Below are 24,200 nucleotides of genomic sequence, written 5' to 3' on the forward strand. Positions count from 1 at the left end.
TGACCCTTAGCGACCCCATGGACTTCAGCCTACCAGGCTCCTCCGTCCATGGGATTTTCCAGGCAAGAGTACTGGAGTGGGGTGCCATTGCCTTCTCCGACTCTGAGCTAGTTCTACATAAATCCAAACAGTTGCTATTATGAGTACAAGGGGTATGTTGTTTGCTTTTTTCCTATTTTTTCATTTTAAACCATTGCATACCATCTTTTGGGGGAGGGGTCTCTTTTTCTACTTATTTGCTTTAAGTTGAATGTTTAAATAATTATGCTTGAATGAAAAAGGCATTTCTCAAATGATCTGCAGGTCAATGTTGACCTGGTCTCAGGTTACAGGTCTGAAGACTTATGTGCCTCCCTGAAATGTCAGCAGAAGCTTTCAGCTAGAATAAGTTCATCCCAGTCCTGAATATTCATTGGAAGGACTGATGCTGAAGCTGAAACTCCAATCCTTTGGCCACCTGATGTGAAGACTGACTCATTGGAAAAGACCCTGATGCTGGGAAAGATTGAAGATGGGAGAAGGGGAGGACAGAGAATGAGACGGTTGGATGGTATCACTGACTCAATAGACATGAGCCTGAGTAACCTCCAAGAGTTGGTGATGGACAGGGAAGCCTAGAGTGCTGCAGTCCATGGGGTTGCAAAGAGTTGGACATGACTGAGCAACTGAACTGAACTGAACCAGCCTGGACCCAGGGTGTGCATGTACTCCCTTGAAAGAAAGCCATTAGCTTATGAACTCAAGCACACAACTGTCTGTACCTTCACATCAGCTATGAGGTCAGTAAAAACAAACAAACAAAAAGCAACAAACCACAGAACTGAAAACAATATATTAATTTTTTTGAGAGTATCGTTTCCCTTTTGCAAATAATTTCTCAACAGGAGTAACCTAGAAGTGAGGACCAGTTTGGAGACACGTCCTGGGAGCCGCATCAAGGCAAGCATCAATTCGCCTCTGTGATTTCCTGAGGGACGTGTTCCACAATTACCTCCGCCAGCCCCAATGCTAAATCAACCTTGAAGAGGGAGGTGAGGCTGAGAGACACTGAGGTCTCCATCACCGGAGACTGCTGTCTCTCAAACACTAATTTTAAAGAGAGTGTTTTGGAAACCGCGCCGCAGGAGGTTCTCACCTTGTCAAAAGCGGGGTAGACAGCACGGATTTCCGTCAACCAGCCATACGGCATGTGACCCACGGGGTATGTGGCCGTCAGAATTGCCACGGCCTGCAAGAGGAAGAGCAGGCAGTTAGCAAGGCATCCGCAGAGAGCATCTCCAGCCTCTGCCTGCCGCCTGCCACATGGCAGCACGAGCCCACTCAGCTACAGTCCCCTGACAGGTCATTCCATCCTGGGTGACAGCATGGCCAGCCTTGGAACGGCCCTGGAGCAGGAGGAAGGGGCAGAGGCCCCCTGCATCCTGGGGAGCGGGCTGAGCAGGTCCAGGGTATGCATCTTGTTTTAGATACGTTTATCCAGGCCCCGATCGCCAATTGAAAAGCCAAGATTTCAACCCTGGTCTGCCAGGTTCTCACGGAGCCAAACGGAACCCTCTAGTCTAGCCCGATTCTTGAGTCTCCAGATGCGATTCTGAGCTCCACCCCTGCTGTCTGAACACTCGGCACTCAGGGACCACCTCTCTGCCTCCATGCTGTACTTCAGGGAAGCTGCGCACTTGTTCATGGCTTTATGGTACTCGCCACCCCACTCAACTCCCTTCCAGTCTGTTCAGCCCAGGAGAGCCCAATTCTGATGTTTAACTTGAGACAACTAATACTTCTCACAGGAAGCCAAACAGGTTCTTCCAGGAATAGGAGACTTTCATTTCTTTGTTGTTGTTCAGTCTCTAAGTCTCGTTCCACTCTTTGCGACCCCACGGACTGCAGCATGCCAGGCTTCTCTGTCCTTCACCAACTCCTGGAGCTTGCTCAGATTCATGTCCATCGAGCCGGTGATGCCATCCAACCATCTCATCCTCTGTCGTCCTCATCTCCTCCCCTGCTTTCAATCTTTCCCAGCATCAGGGTCTTTTCCAATGAGCCAACTCTTCGCATCAGGTGGTCAAAGTATTGGAATTTCAGCTTCAGCATCAGTCCTTCCAATGAATATTCAGGGTTGATTTCCTTTAGGATGGACTGGTTTGGTCTCCTTGCAGTCCAAGGGACTCTCAAGCGTCTTCTCCAACACCACATTTCAATTCTTCGGCACTCAGCCTTCTTTATGGTCCCACTCTCCTATCTGTACCTGACTACTGGAAAAGCCACAGCTTTGACTATACAGACCTTAGCTGGCAAAGAGATGTCTCTGATTTTTACTACGCTTTCTGATCTTGTCATAGCTTTTCCTCCAGGGACCAAGCATTTTTTTAATTTCATGGTTGCAGTCACCCTTCATTTTGATGCCAGAAATGTGAGTGAGGTAGGTCTTCAGCTGGTGAAGACACTGCTCTGAGGAGCAAGTGGTAGAATCAGGCAGATCTGGATTCCAGCATCACTCCATCACTTCCCAGGTGTGTGTGAAGCATGAACCCTCTCAGGCCCCCTCTCTGTTCCTCCAGCAAAACCACGAGACTAACAACAACCACAGCACAGGGCTGTTGTGAGTCAACGAGATGTATGCAAGCGCCAACACCATCAGAAGCAGACAGTTAATTCCTGTCAGTTCTGTCCCCCTATGCTGAGGTCTGTCTCTATGCACTGAAGTCCATTTAGAAATTATTTTAACATACAAATTGTCTTGGTTGTTTTTTTATTTTTAGGGGAAGATGGAATTCTAGCACACAGGTGATTGGTGGTGGTGGGGGGGCCGGGGGCACGTCCCATGCTTTTTACAGGACAGCTGAAACAAAAGTATTAGGTTAAAAAGCTGCTGTGTCACAGAAGCCACCCCAGAGGACATTTATGAGTCAAGAAAACAAAATCCAGGAACCCACGGAGGCAAGAGAAAGCATTCGGCTTGTGATTTATGTACTTCTCTTTCCAGGCCAACATGAGCTGCTTCCCGGGACATGGAACCTGGCAAGAGACCCCGGCCTGGAGACGTGCTGAAAGTGCATGCAAGGGCACTTGTGTAAACAGGAGGCCCTCAGGAGCGGCCACCGGCTTTCCTGAAGGATCAGCAGTCCCAGAGCCAGAATTAATTCCCCAGAAGGCAGCAGATGAGCAAACAAACGAAGTCTTTCTATTTGTTTATACCATACTGGCATGATGGAAAAAAATTTAAAAATGCTTCGATTCTCTCCCTAGAGGAGCTGCCAGTTTCCCGAACAATTTCTTGAGTTGTGAGTGAACAGAGGAGACTCTCCTTTGAAGGAGGGCAGGTTGCCAAAGATGCAGAAAGCCATGGTGGGTTGGGTGGCACATGCAGGAGGCAGAGCAACGACAGGTGAGGGAGGTGGGCAGAACACAGAAGCATCAGCCCTTGCCCTCTGGGTACTTCTGCACATGGCCGGTCCCATCGTCTTCTATGACTACAGTGAAGAGGCTCCATGCTGACTCCATGGGAAAATGGAGAGGCCATTGAGTGGGAGAAAGAAAACCTGGATTCTAACACAGTCCAGCTTCTTGCTACTTTTGCGTCCTTACCTCGGTTTTTTCATGTGGTAAAAGAGAAGGAAGAATAAAATATCTTCTTCCATACTCATTATATTCGTTCAGTCGCTTAGACGCATCCGACTTTTTGCGACCCTAAGGACTGCAGCCCGCCAGGCTTCTCTGTCCTTCACTATCTCCTAGGAGTTTGCTCAAACTCATCTCATCTTCTGTCTTCCCCTTCTCCTCCCACCCTCAATCTTTCCCAGCATCAGGGTCTTTTCCCGTGAGTCGGCTCTTTGCATCAGGTGGCCAAAGTATTGGAGCTTTATCATCAGTCCTTCCAATGAATATTCAGGGTTGATCTCCTTTAGGATTGACTGGTTGGATCTTCTTGTAGTCCAAGGGACTCTCAAGAAGTCTTCTCCAGCACCACAGTTCAAAAGCATCAATTCTTCGGTGATCAGCCTTCTGTATGGTCCAACTCTCACATCCATATACAACTACTGGAAAAACCATAGCTTTGATTACACAGACCTGTGTTGGCAAAGTAATGTCTCTGCTTTTTATTAGGCTGTTTAGGTTTGTCATAGCTTTTCTTCCAAGGAGTAAGTGTCTTTTAATTTCATGGTTGCAGTCACCGTCCAGTTGATTTTGGAGTCCAAGAAAATAAAGTCTGTCACTGTTTCCATACTCATAATAAAACAAAATCACATCATTCTAAGTCACGGATGGAGATCCTCAATGCTTCCTTGTGTGAAGGTATCATAGAACGTAATATCACAGAATTTCTTAGCTCTCAAGAGGAACTGGAAACAAATTTGTCAGCCATCGCCCCGCCCCGATTTGTTACACGGTGACTTTGGGCACCCATGTTCCCAGAAGGTGCCTTACCTCCGTAGCTGCAGAACTGCCACCGAGGTCCCGGGAAACAAAGAGGTTGACAATGGGCCTACTGATTCTTTGTGTGGCCAAGATGAGCGCCAGAGGCCACCAGAAACTCAGCATCTTTCTTATTGTTGCATCTCCCTGTATCAACAAAATGGGATAAAAGTTCGCTGAACTTGAGAAGAAGAACAGAAAAAAATAATTCGGAGTCAAAGCCTTTTCTTTTGATGTCAATCATGAGTCAGTTCACTATACTTAAAAATAATGTAGGAAAAGCCTCTGTAGACAAGCCAAGTTGAATTAAAATAAAATGTACAGTCTTATTAGAATTGAACTTAGACAGCTGGCAAGCTCCCGTGAAATCAAAACACGCCTTTAAGCTTGATGGCTTCAAACCACTACTGTCTAAACAGGGCAACGCTAACCCAAGCAGAACCCAGCTTCACAGCCCGAGAAACAAGTGGGAAAAGTTCTTGTTCATATCATAAAATGGACTGGCTAGAAGCCATGTCGGTAAGAGGTAACTTGTAGAAGTAAAACATTATTGTAATTTATTTTGGAATCAGTATGGTCACAAATGTGCCTAATTATTTGGGCACTCTATAAGTCTATGACAGACGTTCCTAATCTCAAGGCTCTGACATGTAAATGTTCACAAGCATAAGCAAAATAAAAGCACAGTAAAGAGAAGGCTATTTATTAACAATTCCACAGCAAAGATAGGCACTATCTTTAACACCTGGCTTTTATCAAGTGACTTTGGTTTTGAGCCTTCATAAAGGTAAGTGTTGCATCCTGGAGCCATCTCAGTCACTTTATTTCCCTTTGCTAGCAGCTGAATGTTAGGATGGGTTGCTACCATCAAGACCAATCTGATGTGGTGGTCCTCATGATGGAAATATCTCAATCTGATATTATTGATGGCCTGACCTCAGATCAAGGTGAGTGGTCAGTACAAGGACTGTTTTGACATGACAAAAGTAACATATGGTCAAAGGTGGGATCAGGGTTAGAGTGTGGTAATGTACTTAATTTATATATATATATATATAAATTGAAATTGCTAGTCATTCAGTCACGTCTGACTCTTTGCAATCCCATGGACTGTAGCTCACTAGGCTCCTCTGTCCATGAGATTTCCCAGGCAAGAATACTAAAGTGCGTTGCCATGCCCTCCTCCAGGGGATCTTCCCGACCCAGGGATAGAGTGGTCTATTTATATTTATATATAAATACAAAGTCATGTCTGCTTGCCTTATAGCTGGCTAGATACCAACCCAACTGATATTAGAAGGTAGAGAAGATTAGCATACATATAAATCAGATACTGTTTACACCAGTGATGAAAAGTATGCTTTGGGCATCTGGGTAAGATTATACCTTGCTTGTACCATATTCACCTTTTGAGGCACAGGCCAATCTCTGTGGGCTTCTGAGACCACATCCCTCTCTTCCTTCTCTCAGCCTCAGAGGGGAAGCTCTTGTATTCCCATTGTGGTCTCTGTGCTGTCTTGTCTGAATATTGTTCCTGTGTTGGTGACTAAGCCAAATGGGACATAAAGCTGACTGAGGCCACAGGCCATATTTAAAATTTCCTGTGTCACCTAAACCTTCCCCAACTCTCTGTGTAGAAGGTACCTGAATGAGTGTGTTTAGCCAGTACAGAAAGCCCAAACCCAGTCTGGATCCCTGATGTGAAATTAAACAAATATGAGTTCAATGGTACCAGGGCTCCTGAAATCTTTGTTGATCAGAGTGACTTCCTTTTGACCACAGAGTAAGAAGAACCATCAACATTGTGCCTCCTCCTCCGCCTGACATGACTCACCGTGACTCAGTCTTCTTGTACGGAGATAAGAAGGCTGGAGAGTGACCTCTAAGGTCTCTCTTCCATCTCTACAGTTCATCAGCTCTCCAGCTGTTTATCCCTGTGGACATTACCAAGCACTTGACCTTGGGATATGACATCCCAGAGCACCTGCCTGTTAGCTGATATGTCGAATCACAGGGGTAGGATCAAACTGTATTCCCCTCGGATGTACAGACAGGCTGTCCTCGGGGACTAAGGACCTACCCCCAGCTCCGGTCCACTCCTGTCCGGGATGATGTCGTGGATGTTCTTGTAGTAGCCCAGACACAGGGTGGTGCAGCGCACGAGGGCGCCCATGTACAAGGATAGGATGGGGATGAGCAGCGGCTCCCTGCATTCCAGGTGACTGTGAAGTAGAATGGCTACAAAAACGACCTGAGAGGAGGGGAAACAGACAGTCATCAGGGAGAGGACAGAACCAATTAACAGAAGCCCAGCCCAACTCTTGCACCCGGAACTGAGATGGACGTCTGAGCAGAAGCCTTGACACTGAAGGTGAGGAGAGCAGGACCTGGGGTTACCGCTCAACGCTTCTCTGGGAGAATCCAGGGTCAGATGTTTGGGAAGCACTGGAAGAACACACAGCCACTCTGTTATGTTCGCCACTAAGTACTTCTTTTAAGGCAACTGCACACCTGGTCAACGTTATTGCTAAAGACTGTCCAGAAGCTTTGGCTTCCCAGACCCTAAACGATGCCCCCCCAGGTGTACACGTAATCCACGCCAGAGGACCTAAGTGACCTTCCGCAAAGGACAGAACAGTGAAGAGCGACGGGCCACAGAAAAATGACCATTTACGTTTATACCCTGGATTCCACTAAACGTGCTGTGAAAGCCGTCAGTGTTAATTACAAAGCAGAGAATCAAAGTTTAAGATACGGACTTACAAAGGTGGCATAGGCCAGAAAAATACAAAGTCAGCAGGGATTGAAATAATAGTAAAGTGTCAATCTCTATTGAATGGTACAGGCTCCGAAAGCAAATTTATCAAACCATTTAACTTCCCATCTTGTAGAAATGAGGGAATCAGTCCAGCCTCTGGGCAGAGTCCTGGGATTCCCATCTTGGGAGGAGCCCTGAGGAATAGAGGGTGAAGAATGGAGGGTGCTGAGGTAGGAAAATGGGGGAGGGGAGAGAGGATCTGAGCTACATCCACCTTCTTAGCCAATCATCCATGGAAGGATAGGCTTGTGAAATATACTGCTGCTAAGTGAGTCTGACCCAAGGAGGCATATTCTGATTGCTGCATTCTCAAGAAACTACTGGTGACAGAAAGTTAAAAAAGAAGCTGGAGAATGAGCATGATTCATCAAATGTGTGCATTCAACTGCTATAGGGAACAGAGCAATCCAGAGGGACTTTGGAATAAAAAGTATTAGACGTTAGAGGTGGTCAGCTTATCCCACAACCTGACACGTGTGCCGGGGCTGTTGTTCTTAAACCACTAAATGCGACAGAACCTGTCAGAGATGCCCGCAGGGGAATGCAGACGACAGAGCTACATGACCGGGCTGCCTGGGCAGGACCTGGCTGCCCGGAGCACGGATGATGTGAGTGTCCACTCACGCTCAGGATCACACACTCACGTTCATGCTCACTGAGGATACAGCGGAGCCCACTGATGGAAGGAAAGATGCCCGTGACCGTCTCCACGCCTGCTGCTTCCCAGGGGAACAAATGTTCTGTATTAATTGAAGGATGGCAAAGACCAGCTGGGCAAAGCCTTGTTAAGGCCCTATTGTGTTTGGAACAGAAGACTGAGTTTTGTGATGTGGCCAAGATGCCCATTTATTTTGCTAACTAATCAAAGACCTCTCAGAGGCCCTAATGTGCAAACGGACTAGTACATCTGCAGCAGGCTTCACATTAGACATACACAAACCTATGGCGTTAACGAAGATGACAGTGTTTAGAGACTGAGAACACGCTGGAGGGAAAATGAGTATGTAAAGATGAACCCCTCCTCTGCCAAGTCCAGGAAGGTTCCTGGTGGCGCCATCAGGACGGCCAGATGAGCAGAACCGAAGAAGGAGATCTGGACATGAAGGAAAAAGGAGGGGGAGGTATGGAGAGGACCAGAAGGAGGAGCAGAGTGGGCTAGAGTGGGACAGAGGCGGGCAGGAGACTTTCGGCCCAGACCAGTCCAAGGCCAGATGGTTTTGTCAGCCTCCCCTGTGTTGTTAACAGCTTGATGCCGTGTGGTCCAACACTTATTGTACATCTTACATCTTCACTGCGGGCTGGGTCAGTTATCAGTTTAAAACAACAGCTGGCCCTTCTGCATTTCAATCTAGAATTAAGATTTTCAGATCTGATACAGCCATCAAAACTGTATTGGGTTATTTTGCAAGCGGAACCTACAGACTCAGTAGTGAGGATTTTCCCAGGGAGAGCCTGCTCTGGGCTGGGGATTCAGTGACGGATAAGGTGGTCCCAGACTCTGTTCTCCTGGAGCTGACAGCCTCACAGGGAAGGCAGGAGTCATGGTCAACCCCTGACAAGGCCAGTGAAAGGAAGAGGGTGGCGATGATGGGAGTGAGGAGGAGGCTGTGGAGTGAAGAGGGTCGCCCCGTGGGGTGCATCTGAGCTGAGACCCAGAGCCCAGGCAGCTGGCTGGCAGCAGGTGGTCGGAGCCAGTGGTTGGTGGGGATAGCAGAGGCCAGGGCATTCCCTTCCGGGCAGAAGGATCCAGGCAAAGCCCCCAGGGGGAGGGGCTCGGCTGCATTGGGTCTGGAAGGGAGGACCGGAGCCTGGAGGGCAGAGAGCAAGGGGACAGAGGAGAGTGATTGGGCTGGGGAGGAAGCAGGGCCACTGGGTTTTCAGCTCCTCTCAGCCTGTGATCAGGATACTGGCTTTTTATCTTAAGAACACCAAGGAGGTAATTTGAAAGCAGGTTTGAGGAGGGGGTGAGGTGGCCAGAATGTCACTGAGAATCGATTACTGTGGCCCCAGTGGGGAAGGAGGGAGGAGACCCAGAGCAGAGGGGCAGGCCAGGGGACAGGAGGCATCTCTAAGGATCCAGGTGGGAGAGCTGACCTCTCAGAACTGAGCAGCCGAGATGGGGAGAAGTGGGCTGATAAGGAAGCATCTAGGATTAAATGTTTTAGACAGATGGGAATGAAGAGGGGTGCTGCTAGGGTGGTTCCCGGGTTTCTGAGCAGATGGCAGGGGCAGAGGTTCATTCAAAAATGCAGCCATCAAGATCATGAAGATTATGAATGGAGGCTTATGATGCCTTTGAAGGATCTGAGTGGAAATATCATAGAGACATTCAGATGCCTTGTCTAGAGCCCTGAGCAGAGGACTTGGCTGCAGACAATTATTTGGTGAATATCAGTCATGTTACAGATGGTATAAATGCAGGGCAACCATCAGATTCTTCATGAATAGAATACACAGTGAGGAGGGATGGGTCTTGAGCAACTTCAGCATTTACACATCAATAGATGACCTGGGCTGTCAGAAGTAGGAGAAAAACCATGATATGGTGGTGTGAGAGCCAGTGGGAAGGGGTGTTTCATGGAGGAGGGCGCAGTCAACAGAATGAAGAGTTACTGAGACATCCGTGAAGTCAATGGAAACTGTTGTACTGGATTCAATGGCAGGCAGGTCATTAGTGAGAACTGTGTGGGTGAGCTGATGGGGCGGAAGTCAGTCTGCAGCAGGTAAAAGAAGGAAAGAGAAGGGAAGAAATGGAGACCCTGGGTGGAAACCACCTTTCTGAAAGGCCTGGCTGTGAAAAAATAGAATTGTAGCTACAGAGGTACATGGGAGCCAGAAAAAGCTTGTTGCTGATGCTGTGGTTGTGGTTGTTTTAAGAAGGCAGAAGTCTGAGCATGTTTCCACGTCAAGAGAAATGATCCAGGGGAGAGAGAAGGAGTCACTGATAACCGATGAATAAAGTTCTCCAGAAAGCGGGACAGGACGGGCTCAGAGGCACGGGAGGAAGAAGTGGCCTGGGACCAAGGAGGGACATGTGCTTTCCTGTAATGGGGACAGCAGAGGTGATGCAAGGGTCTGAAAGTAGGCATGTGGCTTTGAGCTCCTCAGTGAAGTGGGCAGTGAGGTCGTCTGCTGGGGACAGTGAGGTGGGTGGAGACGCTCGGACACGGTCACTAGAGTCAGCTGAGGTGAGTGATGGGATTGTGAATGTGTCCTGCGATCAGTTTGTCCCACTGTGAAACTTTCTGCAGGAGCACTTGCTGCCTGGGTGCAAGTGGTGCGAGGTGCACACCATTGGGTGGTTCAGGACTGGGATCTCGGCAGCAGGCTGCGATGGAAAGGCAGGAGACAAGGGGACTTACAGCAGTACAGCCAGATTACTCAACTGGGTTCCTGGGATCCCACCTCTGGGGCCTGAGCTGACTTCAGAAGGCCAGGGCTGACGAAAATAGCAGAAAGAGGAAAGAACTAGAGGTTCCAGCGAGGTCCAAGAACCCGCCCCACCCAGCCGCCAAAAGTTTCATTTAATACTGAGCAAGCTAAGAAAGTCCAGGTGATCATGAAATATATACAAAAGATATGATTATTACAATAATGGTGACACAGAAAACTGTATCATTTTGGAACCAAACCAAGAGCTTTTTTTGTGTTATGACATGAAATTAATTAGCTTACTAAAAATTACTTTTTAAACAGGAGTTGGCACTGACACTCAGGCATTACAAACTGTTTTCACGTTATCATTGGTGATCACTCCCTTCCTATCTATGCCAAGCTGGTATTTCAAGGGACTTTGCCTAGGACTCTACATGATTTCAATACGTTTAGACCATGAAATTTTTGCACCTTGTTTTATGTCCCTGGGTATTTCCAATGTCTCTTAGTTTATAGTCTATGGGAACTTGAATATAATTTGTATCCTACTTCTGTGTGAAAATTGTACAAATCTTAATTATGTTGAATTGGTTCATGGTGCTTTTCAGGTCTACCATATTCTTCTACTTTTCTATATATTCATTTTATTAATTTTTTGAGAGCTTGATATTGAAACTCCAACCAAAGATCTTAATTCATCTACTTAAAAGTTGTAATACATAGTGAAACTGTATGTAACTTTGTTCTGGATTTTACGAGTCTCCTGTAAATGTGTTATCATACTTTCATAATTTAAAAAATTAAAAAAAAAACCTTAAAAATGTTTTTAAAAAAGGACTTTGCCTGGGATCTATTTATTCATTACCAGATCTGGTAATTCACAAATGCTTTCAAGTAATGAGAGGAATGAAGTTGAGGGTGGGAGTGAGAGCAAAGGACTTACGAACCAAAACTGAATTTATTCCCTCAACCAAACCGTGGTAGGGACTCAGGCTATAAGGTTTAAAATAACTACATCACCGGGAACAGCCCAAGGTCAGATGGCACCTGAATCCAGCTTCCATTGTCCCGAATAACCAGGTAGGTTTATTTTGAAATTTTGAGCCCTCCCAGCAGGCAGGGGTCAGTACTAGTTTTAAAATTAAGAAGGAAGAAGGCTGTGGGCATACTGGGAAAGCATTTTTCAGGGATATGATTTCTTTCTTTTACTCTTGGATGCCTGCTATATTTATCTAAGGCAAAGATGTGTGTTTTCCTTTTTGCCTTTGAGGATACCACATCTACAAATGCTTACTCAGGCGTCAATGCTCATGTTGAAAATGAGAGGTGTTCCCTTAATTTCCAAGTAAGTGATTAGCGTGAACGAGGCAGTTCAGTTCGTCCCTCAGAGGATGAATCAAAAGTAAGACCAAGCGAAAAATCTCCAATAACTCAATAAGAAAATTAACAAAGATACATCAAAGAATGATGTTAGGGGATATTCAGGCATGTGCTAGAAAATGCACACACACTCATACACACACAGACTCACACACATAATGTTAGCAGGAAGCAATTTAAATTACTTTAAATAGTGATCCATGGAGTCAATGCAATTAATTTGGAAATTTAATTCTTGGCCTTTAGGGAGTACTAACAGTTGAACAGTAGATTACTTTAAAAAGGTGATTGAAAGACTAGCATGCTCAGCAGGGAAAAACCAGGAAGAACCATGTGGACATGTTCCTAGCATGGAATTGAGAATTGGAAAGCAAGTTTAGAAATCAGTCTGCCTCCTTCTCCATAAAGAGATCATTCTCCAAATCCCCAACTGTAGGAACTAAGTCTAACTTACAGATGATAGCAATTAAATATCTTCTGCTAAAGTCTGTCATGTTATCTTCGATGGAAGAAGAAAGGATGGAGCATGGAACTCAGGGCTAGTGCCAGACCCTGGGGAAACTGGACAGAACATGTTCTCAGACTCAATTTCCTGATTCTAAGTTTGGGGGAAAGATGCCTGAATTGCCCAGTGGCGATGACAATTAAAGACTAAGCTCTAGGCATGCTCTTCTAAACCCAGCCCCGGGTGACTTGGCCACACAGAAGCCCGGGTGTCCACCCCATCAGGTGCACAGTGGCCCTGTGACCACGTGCTAGCCATGGCTTTAGAGTTATTTCAAATGCAAGAGCCTTAACAATACAGGTCAAAACCTCTGATAGTGAGATTCAATTCCTACAATCCCCGCTTTTCGCAAGGTTCTACACACTAAATCACGGGAGGGTTCGTTTGCTCATTCATTTAACTAGCTGTTATCAAAGTCCATGTTTGATTTGAATCAAGTAGGGATGCACTGCAGAGTGGATGGATGTAGATGAGGCGTCGGCCAGTTCTGCCCATCACCTAAAAGGAGCAGCTTTGACACACGCACCACACTTACCTGAGCTATGACATCTGAGATTGAGGCACATCCGACCAGGAAACTGTATTTGTGTTTTAAGAGAATGCCAGCATGGGTCCATGCCTGCCAGGAAGGAGAGATTTGGGCATGAGATACATTCAGGATTAGGTTACTTCTGGTTCCTATGACTTCCTGGGCGTTCTTGAAATAGACTTTATACCCACCCACCTCCAAACCTTAGTAGCACAAGTTTAATGAATCTTTGATTGATATAATGATTGTAACTTAACCTGGCACCCAGGACCAAGTGAGGTTTTTAAGCGGAACCAGTGACCACATAGCATTTGTTTCGTACCAATTATCTGAAGACTAGTGTACTGGTTCATGGGCCTGGCAGGAAATCTGGGTGAATACCAGGAACGGGGACCAGTGTGAGTCACAAAGCACAGCTTTCTGGTCTGTGAAGCAGGTTCCAATGAGGAGGGCTCAGAACTGGTTCTGAGTTACTGCAGTCATTACAGGCTCCCACTGAATGATCAGGGCTCTACCACTTCCTTCTCTTTAAGTTTGGGCAGGATCTGATCTGACACTTTGTGCCTTTGAGGGTAATTAAGAGGAAAGTGCTAGAAAGCCTGCAGACAACGAAAAGCCCAGCGGATGGCAGGTTTGGAGAAGGTTTGAAGTTCAAAGTAAGATCTGTTTCAGTATCATCTTTCTAACTAGTAAAGGTCAACTTGAACTGACACAGAAATAACATTTCACGTGGGCTAAACCCAAGCACACCTAGGGAATAACCTAGGTCTGTGTCAAGACTATATAAATAACTGCTTCTATTGCTACTTCCTCCTCAGCTCACAGGTCCCAAGGTGCCAAATGTGAAAAGAAAGGCAAAGTGTAGATGACAATTGTAAATTGTGGATGGTAGACTGTCTTTATTGACTGAAAGTGACCTGGATGATAAGATTCAAAAATATTATCTCTCCAACTAATACATCTGGGCCATGTGGTAGGGTGTGTGTGTGTGCACGTGTGTATGTGTATGTGTGTTTGGGGAGATGATATGTATTATTTTGGTCTTTATCAGTAATCTTTTACTACTGGTCTTTTGGGGGAGTTGGTAGATGAAACATGGAAGAAAAGTGTGCTGATCACAAATGTTTTGAGTTTTGGGAACTTCTGTGGCAAATGAGTCTGTGAGCCACTTTTAGTCCTGCGTTCCCTGATTAATAGTAGTTCTTCTGTGTGTTAGCAGAGTCTCAGTGCAGATAGGAGGAAGGGCATTAGAATCTCAGACTCTGCCTAGGAAGCTGGGTCTTCACTCTCTTAGGCTGTGAAAAAGGTCGGTCACCCCATTCAGTTCTCTCACTGCTTTGAGGGCACTGTGGTGCCACCTCAGTCCAGCCTGGGCCCCGTGGGGACTCTGCTTCCATACACCCCAAATCCTTGGCCTTTTTCTTTTGGAGGCAGGGGGCATAGGGGTGGACGGTCTGTGTCAGCTACCAGAGTAAACACACCTGGTGATAAGTAAGAAAAGGGAAATCCAGGTACAAGTGTTCCAATGGCCAAATTCTTAGCCTAAAGTGATGTCAGAACAACTGAAAATCAGAACCTTCGGTGGAAACTGAGGGTTTAGTATCTAAGGCTCCCCCACACTGCTAGGAAGTCGTCAGATTCAGTGAGGCTGTGCCCGTAACACAGCTGTGGGCACAGTGAGCCTTCTGATGACATTTGAGAGGATGGACCACGTGCATTTTTATTAGTACCTTGCCTCCTTCCTCCGAGGATTTGGGGCTGCTGCCTTAACCTTGATACAGAGGTCCACTCACCTCACACATCTAATGTATACAGAACTGGAGGAGAGGGGTGGTTAAACAAAACAAAACAAAACAAAACCTATATAACCGTAAGATCAAAGGCCATTTCTTATAAGAAATGCCTTGTTGCATGCTAATGATTTGTGTTTACTTTCATGTATGTCTAAAATTTTTCATAATAAAAAATTGTTAAAAACTAGAAATAACCCCATACAAATGATCATATTTTAAAGCTTCCTTCCAAAGGTAATTTAAAATGGATCCCAAAGAAAGGGTTTATTTTCCACCATCAGCCATTATTGGAGATATATGTATATGTGTGTGTGTGTGTGTGTATATATATATATATATACATACATATATATATATATTTTTTTGCTAAGTCTCTTTTATATCTATAATACAGACGAATAGGAAAAAAGCATTCTTTGAGAACTCTTCAGTATCAGGACAAAGAATGTAATCTATGGAAGTGAGTCATCCTCAGCTACTCTAGCGAAGCTGGTTATTAAAGTAATAAAGCCCTATCAGGATATTCAAGTGAGTCTTACTGTAAGCAGCTTTGGGTGCTTATACCACACAAGTGGTAAGTTTATCTGAAAGCTATCCTGATCTCTTGAGCCTGAATATATCAGAAAAGAATTTATATTTGAATCAAATTTTCAAGGGAGCTCTCTTGCCTCCTGCCAGAACTTGTGGCAAATGCAGACAATTCTCATAAAATAAACTGACAAGATGGACTGGTTATAAGTCAGTGAGTGGTCAGTTGGAACCCTTCCGCACAGCTGGTGGAGAGGTAAAATGGTGCAGCTGCTCCATCAGTATGATGGAGCCTCAAAACCTTAAAAACAGAATGATTATATGACTTAGCAATTCCTCTTACGGGTATATACTCAAAAGAATTACAGCAAGGATTCAAAGGGATATTTGTACACTCATCTTCCTAGTGGCAGTATTCATAGCAGACAAATGTGGAAATAACCCAGATGCCCAAGGATGGATGAAAGGATAAACAAAATACAGCTTATACATACAAGAAATATTACTTAGCCTTAGAAAAGGACATTCTGACACAGGCTACAACATGGATGAACCCTGAAGATAGTCTGTGAAGTGAAATAAGCCAAAGAGCCACAAAAAGACAAATACTGTATTATTCTATTCATGAGGTACCGAGAGTAGTTGAGTTCACAGACACAGAAGTAAGAGTCGTGGGTGTCAGGGACTGGGGGAGGGTGGGGAGTCAGTGTTCAGAGGGGAGGATGGAGAGAGCTGAGCATGGATGGTGGGGATGGGAGAAGAGCAATGTGAAAGCACCCAAGGCCACTCAACTGCACTTAACAACGGTTCATATGGGAAATTTCACGTTATATGAATATTCCTCCAGTGAGAAAAGTGTAGAGGGCAGTGAAGAGAGCCTCAAGGGTGTAGGTCATTTTGTAGAGAGTTCAGTTCAGTTCAGTCGCTCAGTTGTGTCCAGCTCTTTGCAACCCCATGGACTGCAGCACACCAGGCCTTCCTGTCCATCACCAACTCCCGGAGTTTGCTCAAACTCATGTCCATTGAGTTGGTGATGCCAAGCAACCATCTCATCCTCTGTCATCCCCTTCTCCTCCTGCTTTCAATCTTTCCCAGCATCAGGGTTTTTTCCAATGAGTCAGCTCTTTGCATCAGGTGGCCAAAGTATTGGAGTTTCAGCTTCAACATCAGTCCTTCCAATGAACACCCAGGACTGATCTCCTTTAGGATAGACTGGTTGGATCTCCTTGCAGTCCAAGGGACTCTCAAGAGTCTTCTCCAACACCACAGTTCAAAAGCATCAATTCTTCGGCACTCAGCTTTCTTTATAGTCCAACTCTCACATCCATACATGACTACTGGAAAAACCATAGCCTTGATGAGACGGACCTTTGTTGGCAAAGTGATGTCTCTGCTTTTTAACATGCTGTCTAGGCTGGTCATAACTTTCCTGCCAAGGAGTAAGTGGATCTATTGTAGGGAGTAAGTGGACCCATTTCCATTTCCGAGTTGCCAGGGGCTGGGAGAGGGGTGGATGGGGAGTCAGTGTTTAATGGGAATAGAGTCCGTATCCCAGGATGAAAAGAGTTCTGAAGATTCACAACAATGTGAATATACTGCACACACAAAAATGGTTAAAATGTAAGTTTTAGGCCATGTACTTTTTCCCACAATGTAAAAAAGAGTGCCAACGACCTTCCTACTCACCATCGCATCCATAAAAGGGAAGGCAGCAAGATACAGGAAGGCCCTTCTTGTTTTATTCCCCACCGACTCATCCACATGGTGCAATTTATTGATGATGTAGTAGCCTAAGTCACTATATGCTGCAAAAAAAAAAAAAATACCCGGCAATATTTAGAAAAAGTTATCCTCATAAGCTTTTTATCTCAAAAGTTTAAAAACAATTTTAAAGATTATATATATATATATATATATTTTGTAGAAAAATCTAGACAAGCAAAAGGATGAAAATCATCTACAATCTCATCCATCCTTCTGCCCAGAAGAGGTCACAGTTGACACTCTGGGTGCTGATCACCCAGTTGTTTTATGGGTGTTATGTGGTGGAGTATGCTTGGGTGTTTTAACACAAAAATGGCCTCACACTAAAAGGTTGTTGTTGAATCACGCGAAGACACGGGGATTCTTGGCCCCCAGAGGAGAAGAATTCAATCCGGGGCCAGAGACGAGGCTTGATCGCTCAGAGCTTTTGTGTAATAAAGTTTTATTAAAGTATAAAGGAGATAGAGAAAGCTTCTCCTAGGCATCAGAAGGGGGCAGAAAGAGTGCCCCCCTGCTAGTCTTCAGCTGGATGTTATATAGTCACTAGCAGTCTGTTAATGAAAGAAAGGAATGTCTTAAAACTCAGAATGGCACCAGGCCCCTCACCCATAAGATGCATTTTGGGATAATCTTGGCACCAAATGGTTTATCCTGGGCCATAAAATGATTAACTTGGATCTTGAAGAAGGGCAGATCTCCATACAAATAGTTTTGTTTACATAGATTAGGGGAACAATATCTGAGTATAACATACTGGTTTGTCAAGTAGGTTCTGAGCCAAGAGGAGGAACCGACTTGAAGACGGAGTTCGGGGTAAACGCATAGTACATTAGCATAGCTTAAGACAAACGTTTCAGTAAGAAAAAGGCATTGGTTATCTCTAGGTTTGAGAATAGTTAACTTCAGGCGAAACCAGGTGTCATTATGGCAACACAGTATTTTAAGAGAAACCTCCTTTTAAATTTGTATAGAGAAGGAAAAAAATATCGCGTTTGTTTCCTCCTGCCGCTTAAGAGAGATAAAAATGTCTGACACTTGCAGGCTATTTCCTCCGTTTGGAGAGCCCTGGCCTTCCTGCCTGTTACCCTCTCAACACTACATACATACTCGTTTGTGAACCATAAACATCCTTTCCATAACATGCTTCTATATGTGATTGGTTGTACTGAATTCCTTTTTGCAGGTTTATTTAGTATCACTTGCTCAATCTCCAATTAGTATATATTTAGGTTGTTTCCATTCTTTTGATATTATAAAAGAATGCTTGATGGCTAGTTTGAAAGCTCAATGCCCGTGTAGTTGTTGTTTAGTTGCTAAGTCATGTCTGACTCTTTTGCGACCCTATGGACTGTAGCCCACCAAGCTCCTCTGTTCATGGAATTTCCCAGGCAAGAATACTGCAGTGGGTTGCCATTTCCTTCTCCTGGGATCAAACCTGCATCTCCTGCATTGGCAGGGGGGTTCTTTACCACTAAGCCACCAGGGAAGCCCTCAATGTCTGTACGTATTCTTAATTATTTACTAAGAGAAAATTCCTATGTATTAATATGCCTTTTCTTTAATAAGTTTAATGGATCTACAATATTATGCTAGTTCCAGGTGTACAACACAGGGATTCAACAAAACGTGGCTTGTCAATAGAAATTTAAAGGTAGCTAGTCACTGTTTGTAATTCCTTTTGTTTCATTTTTCCAAGGAAGGCAAAAATTGTGGGGGATAGAAACTGTGTGTATAGTTTGCCCAGTGGAAAAATGCTGTCTCTGTGCTTTCCAAGTCCCTCCAATGTGAGGATTTGGGACCAGTGTGTAACTAGAACATAATGGGCTTTAACCGACAAAGGCTGAATGAGTGTGTACGTGCCGAAGGGTGAGAAAGGTAGAAAGAGAAAAATTCCATAATGTATGAACTAAGCACTGTGGCACTGCTGTGTGTGTGTGTGTGTGTGTGTTATTTGTCTACGACTCTTTGTGACCCCATGGACTGTGGCTCTCCAGGCTTTTCTGTCCATGGGATTCTCCAGGCAAGAATACAGGACTGGGTAGCCATTCCCTTCTCCAGGGCATCTTCCCAACCCAGGGATTGAACCTGGGTCTCCGGCACCACAGGCAGATTCTCTACCATCTGAGCCACCAGGGAAGCTCCCTGACATTTTAGTAAAGGTTAAATAAAATATTGACTATTTCCTACCTCACTGATACAAAGTTTAGACCATACAGGAAAACAATAATCTTTGTGTTTTCATAGGGTTTTACATAGTGCTCTAATAGTAGCATTCCTGCTGTGTTCACTCTTTCATTAATATGAATATTTATACACTTGAGAAGTGCAGAAGCTGCTTTAAAATCAGAAAGGAGGTCAAATGCAGTGTCCCTCTTACTTTTTGTGAAACAATCAGAATCCCTTTCTCCATTTCAAAGTGTGGGGGACGATTTGTTACTACTTGTTATTGTCATTGTTCGGTCACCAAATTGTTTCTCTTTGTGGGTTTATTACCATATTAATTGGTAAAAAGAAATAATTCTCCATCTTTTGTTGGGATTAGCCTGGAATTATGAGAATGTGGCGGAGAAGGCAATGGCACCCCACTCCAGTACTCTTGCCTGGAAAATCCCATGGATGGAGGAGCCTGGTGGGCTCCAGTCCATGAGGTCACTAAGAGTCGGGCATGACTGAGCGACTTCACTTTCACTTTTCCCTTTCATGCATTGGAGAAGGAAATGGCAACCCACTCCAGAACCCTTGCCTGGAGAATCCCAGGGACGGGGGAGCCTGGTGGGCTGCTGTCTATGGGGTTGCACAGAGTCGGACACAACTGAAGCGACTTAGCAGCAGCAGCATGAGAATGTTGAATCAAGCATGCTCTTCAGGATGAAAAAAAAGATATTTAAATGCACAAATGGAAATCCCAGTGGGAATGACGTATGAGTAAGTGATTTCAAGAGGCAGGGGGCTAAGATGACTGAGTCATACAGAAAACAGGGCTGGTGAGGGAGGCAAATGCAGGAGGGGAGATCTGAATCCTCCCAGGAGGAACAGAGGTGGAAATCAAAAGGCGAACCTCCAGGTGAGCCCAGGTGTCAGGGGTGGAGCATGGTGGGGACAGCAGAAGAGGAAGGGAAATCCAGGAGGGAGGCTGGCACTTGGCAGAAACAGCAAAGAAGGGAGAAGTGGGATTAGTTATGGCCAGGGACCAGGGAGGCAGCTGTGATGTCCTGCTTGGATCAGAAGGTACGAAGGTGACCTGACCCTTTGAGGCAGGGAGGGAGTCCTCCAGCCCCACTTTGCAGCGAGGTGAGAAATGCATTCAGATCTGAGATGAGCCGCTGAAACCCGAAGCTGGGATGCAGATGTTACTGAACCACACACACAGCTTACTGTGAGTGCTGAGACTTGGAAATCATGGTCGCTGTTGATCTGTACATGCCTTTTCATTGTCGGTCAAGTTCATTGTGTGGAGATCCCCAGAGAGATGTCCAGATCCTGCCCCCTTGCCCTTCCTGGCGGAGGCAGCTGCAAATGGTAAAGGCAGCCACGCTGGGCAAACAGAGCCATGCCAAGTGCAGGAGCCCAGGGATGGCTATGAATAGCTCAGGAACTAAAATTCCCTGGTAAAGGTTAGAGCTGATATAAATGCCAGCTGAGCGGACCTGACTGGATGGCCAAAGTGGGGACCTTGAGACTGGAGAAAGGCTGAGATTCAGAGGGGGATGTATGGGTTGACCTCTGTCCCCTCACAATTCATTTGTTGACTCCTAGCCCTGAGGACCTCAGAAGGTGACCTTATTTGGCATCAGGATCATTGCAGGTATAATTAGTGAAGGTCGGGTGACCCTGGGGCTTCCCTGGTGGCTCAGATGGTAAAGCATTCGCCTTTAGTGCAGGAGACTCGGTTCGATCCCTGGGTGGGGAAGATCCCCTGGAGAAGGAAATGGCAACCCACTCCAGTATTCTGGCCTGGAAAATCCCATGGACAGAGGAGCCTCGTGGGCTACAGTCCATGGGATTGAAGAGTTGGACATGACTGAGCGACCAAGCACGCACGTGCAGGGTGACACTGAAGGACAGTGGGCTTCCAACCCACGGCAACTGGTATCCTTCTAAACGGGGAATTTGGAGACCTACAGAAATATGCAAAAGGACAAGCTCACAAGACCATCAAGGGAGAGATCAGGGAGATGCCTCCTCAAGCCAAAAGACACTAAGACACTACATATCACAAACCCCCAGAAGCTGGAGAGGGGCCTGGGACAGGTTCTCGGTCATGGCCTTCAAAGGAACCAACCTCACCACCACTGCCTCGATCTCCCAGCCTCCAGACTGTGAGACTACGCACTTCTGCTGTCTGTGGTGCTTTGCTAGGACAGACCTAGCAAACTCATACAGGTGGCTTCTAGAGAGAATTCTTTTCCCATGAGACTGTAGGACAGCAGCCAGAGAAGAAAGGTTGTGTGAGTTTGAGAAGCTGTGAGCAGAGCGAGCAGTTGGCTCATGTGGTCTGAGTGTATAGGGGTCAGTATAAATCAGTTTTTCTACTTCTATGAATATACCTAAGTATTGCCACTGTTGCTGGTTGCTGTTAAGTCATGTCAGACTCTTTTTCGACCCCATAGTCTGTCGACCGCCAGGCTTCTCTATCCGTGGGATTTCCCAGGCAAGAATACTGGAGTGGGTTGCCGTTTCCTTCTCCCATGACATCTTCCTGACCCAGGGAGCGAACCCAGTTCTCCTGCATGGCAGGCAGATTCTTTACCGTCTGAGCTGCCTGGGAAGCCCATATCTAAGTATACCAATTTATTAGAATATTTGAACTAAAATGTTAAAAACAGTGCCTTTACGCAGAGCAATGAAGAGCAAACATCTAAAGTTGAAGAGAGTCTGCAGGACTGCTGGGTGCTGAGCTCAGCCAAAGCTCTGATTCTGCCAGGATGTCCCCCGCCTCCTCGTTTTGTTCAGACTGCAGCTCCGGGGTCCCCAAGTGCCAGGGTACTTTAAGACCAATGGGCCTGAGGATGCTTTTGCTTCTTTTTACTTCCTGTCCTCTTTTAGCTACTAGAGGAAAATTCTGGAGGCCACGGAAAGAAGCTTTTCTTCCTGTTTTTCTTCCTTCCTTTTAATCCTCGCCTATGCGGTAGAAGAGTCTGATTTTAACTACAAAGGTTGTTTCCACCCTGGGAGTTGGGAATGCTCAATTCCAGCAGCTGTTTTTCACCTAATATCCCCTCACCCTCCCCTCTGTTTCCCAGAGCTGTTTCTGGCTGGAGCTGGAGGCTGGGGGTAATTTGTTTAAAGTGCTTTGCATCGAGTCTATAATTACCAGGCTAGCTGCCTTCATGACACTTAGTAACCTTCAACTTTTATAAACGGCCTTACTAAGACTGTTCTGAAATAGCCTATATTCCTTATGAAAAGTAGAACATTAGAAAGAGAAATTAAGTGAGGCTTTTGAATAGATGTAAATGGATTTCATGGCCTGGCTGCAGCAAGAGGACACGGACTTGACCTATTTACAGGTATTTGAGCTGCGGAAACAGGAAAACAGGAGGGGCCGTCATTCAAATCCCTAGCTCCTCCTACCTCAGCCCACTGGAGTGGTGGACCCTCCCAGAATCAGTGGTTCCCAAACTTGCTCAACCAGAGTAACCAGTGCTTGTTGCAATATGCCATGAAATATTGGTATTAATCAAAACAAGTCTCATTACCTAAAATTTTCCCATGGGAGTTGACGAAAAAGCCTTCCTCCCATTTTAGGGAAAGGTTAATATGTGCATTTCCGAGAGGCAAATTTGGGAACCCTTGTTGCTGTTGTTCAGTCGCTAAGTTGTGTCCGACTCTTTGCAACCCTATGGACTGCAGTACACCAGCCTTCCCCATCCTTCACCATTCCCCGAAGCTTGCTCAAACTCATGTCCATTGAGTGGTGATGCCATCCAGCCATCTCATCTTCTGTTGTCCCCTTCTCCTCTTGCCTTCAATCTTTCCCAGCATCGGGGTCATAATTATATACATTATATATATGCTACATATGATAGCACATAATACAAGTGATAACATATAATATATATTATAGTATAGGGAACTGTACTCAATATCTTATAATAACCTATACTGGAAAAGAGTCTGAAAAACAAATATATGTACAACATTCACTTTTCTGTACACTGGAAACTAATGAAGTGAGGTGAAAGGCACTCAGTCGTGTCCGACTCTTTGTGACCCCAGGGACTATACAGCCCATGGGATTCTCCAGGCCAGAATACTGGAGCAGGTAGCCTTTCCCTTCTCTAGGGGATCTTCCCAACCCAGGGATCGAACCCAGGTCTCCCGCATTGCAGGTGGATCCTTTACTAGCTTAGCCACAATACCTCAATAAAAAAAGACTCGATTGAGTGGGTAATGTAATAATTTATTGCATGATTTCTGCTTCTCTCTAGAGAACAAGCCTTACGCCTGAAATCCCAGGATATAGGCCAATATTTTCCACGTAGGAAGTGTTCAGTCTCTATGGATGGAATAAATGCATGAATCCATAATCCTGCCAAGAAGTGAGTGTAGCAGGCTGATGGCTACAGTGTCCTCAACTCTTCTCTCCTTCTTACGTCCCTACCCTGCATGTGATTTTGTAGTTCCTCCTGTCAAAAGTTGAAGTCAATTTCCCTACTCCTGGAACCTGGGCTGGCCTGTGACTTGTCCTGCCCAGGAGCGTGCAGTGGCAGTGAAGTTGAGCCGCATCTGATTTTTGGCCCAAGAGACCCTGTGTGTCTCTATCCATCGCTGGAGGTACGGGCACAGCTGTTTAGGCAAGCTCGGGCTGGTGGAGGAGGATGAGAGGCGATGTGGAACAGAGCTCAGCTGTCCACGGAGCCACCTGGACCAGCCTACTGTTACCTGACAGATCCTGGTGAGCCCACCAAGACCGGCAGAGTCTCCTTTGGATTCAGCTGACCACAGAGGCATAAACATGGCCAAGTGCAAAACAGCCACCCCACCGACCTATGGTCTAGTGAGCAAGAATGAAAGCTTGTCTTGTGAGTCAGTGAGTACCGAGGTGATTGCCACACGGCAATAGATCATGAGACTATACAGACCTGCCTGTCC

At 45.7% G+C, this 24,200-nt stretch overlaps 1 protein-coding gene across 4 annotated transcripts in view; it reads right to left on the bottom strand.

The window, feature by feature from the left end:
• ANKH (ANKH inorganic pyrophosphate transport regulator) overlaps nucleotides 1-24,200 on the bottom strand; it is a 171,419-nt gene that overhangs the window by 38,705 nt on the left and 108,514 nt on the right. For all 4 annotated transcript variants that reach the window (XM_086361259.1, XM_086361258.1, XM_086361261.1 and 1 more), the window contains exons 3-7: nucleotides 17,028-17,146; nucleotides 13,027-13,110; nucleotides 6,494-6,664; nucleotides 4,426-4,560; nucleotides 1,136-1,228 (exon numbers count right to left, since the gene is read on the bottom strand). In XM_086361259.1, the coding sequence (XP_086217385.1) occupies nucleotides 1,136-1,228; nucleotides 4,426-4,560; nucleotides 6,494-6,664; nucleotides 13,027-13,110; nucleotides 17,028-17,146 (602 nt within the window). The remainder of the gene's footprint in view (nucleotides 1-1,135; nucleotides 1,229-4,425; nucleotides 4,561-6,493; nucleotides 6,665-13,026; nucleotides 13,111-17,027; nucleotides 17,147-24,200) is intronic.

The sequence above is a fragment of the Bos grunniens genome, chromosome 20, assembly GCF_055505025.1.
Source record: "Bos grunniens cultivar Pamir isolate PY7600 chromosome 20, Bosgru_T2T1.0, whole genome shotgun sequence".
NCBI classification, from domain to species: Eukaryota; Metazoa; Chordata; class Mammalia; order Artiodactyla; family Bovidae; genus Bos; species Bos grunniens.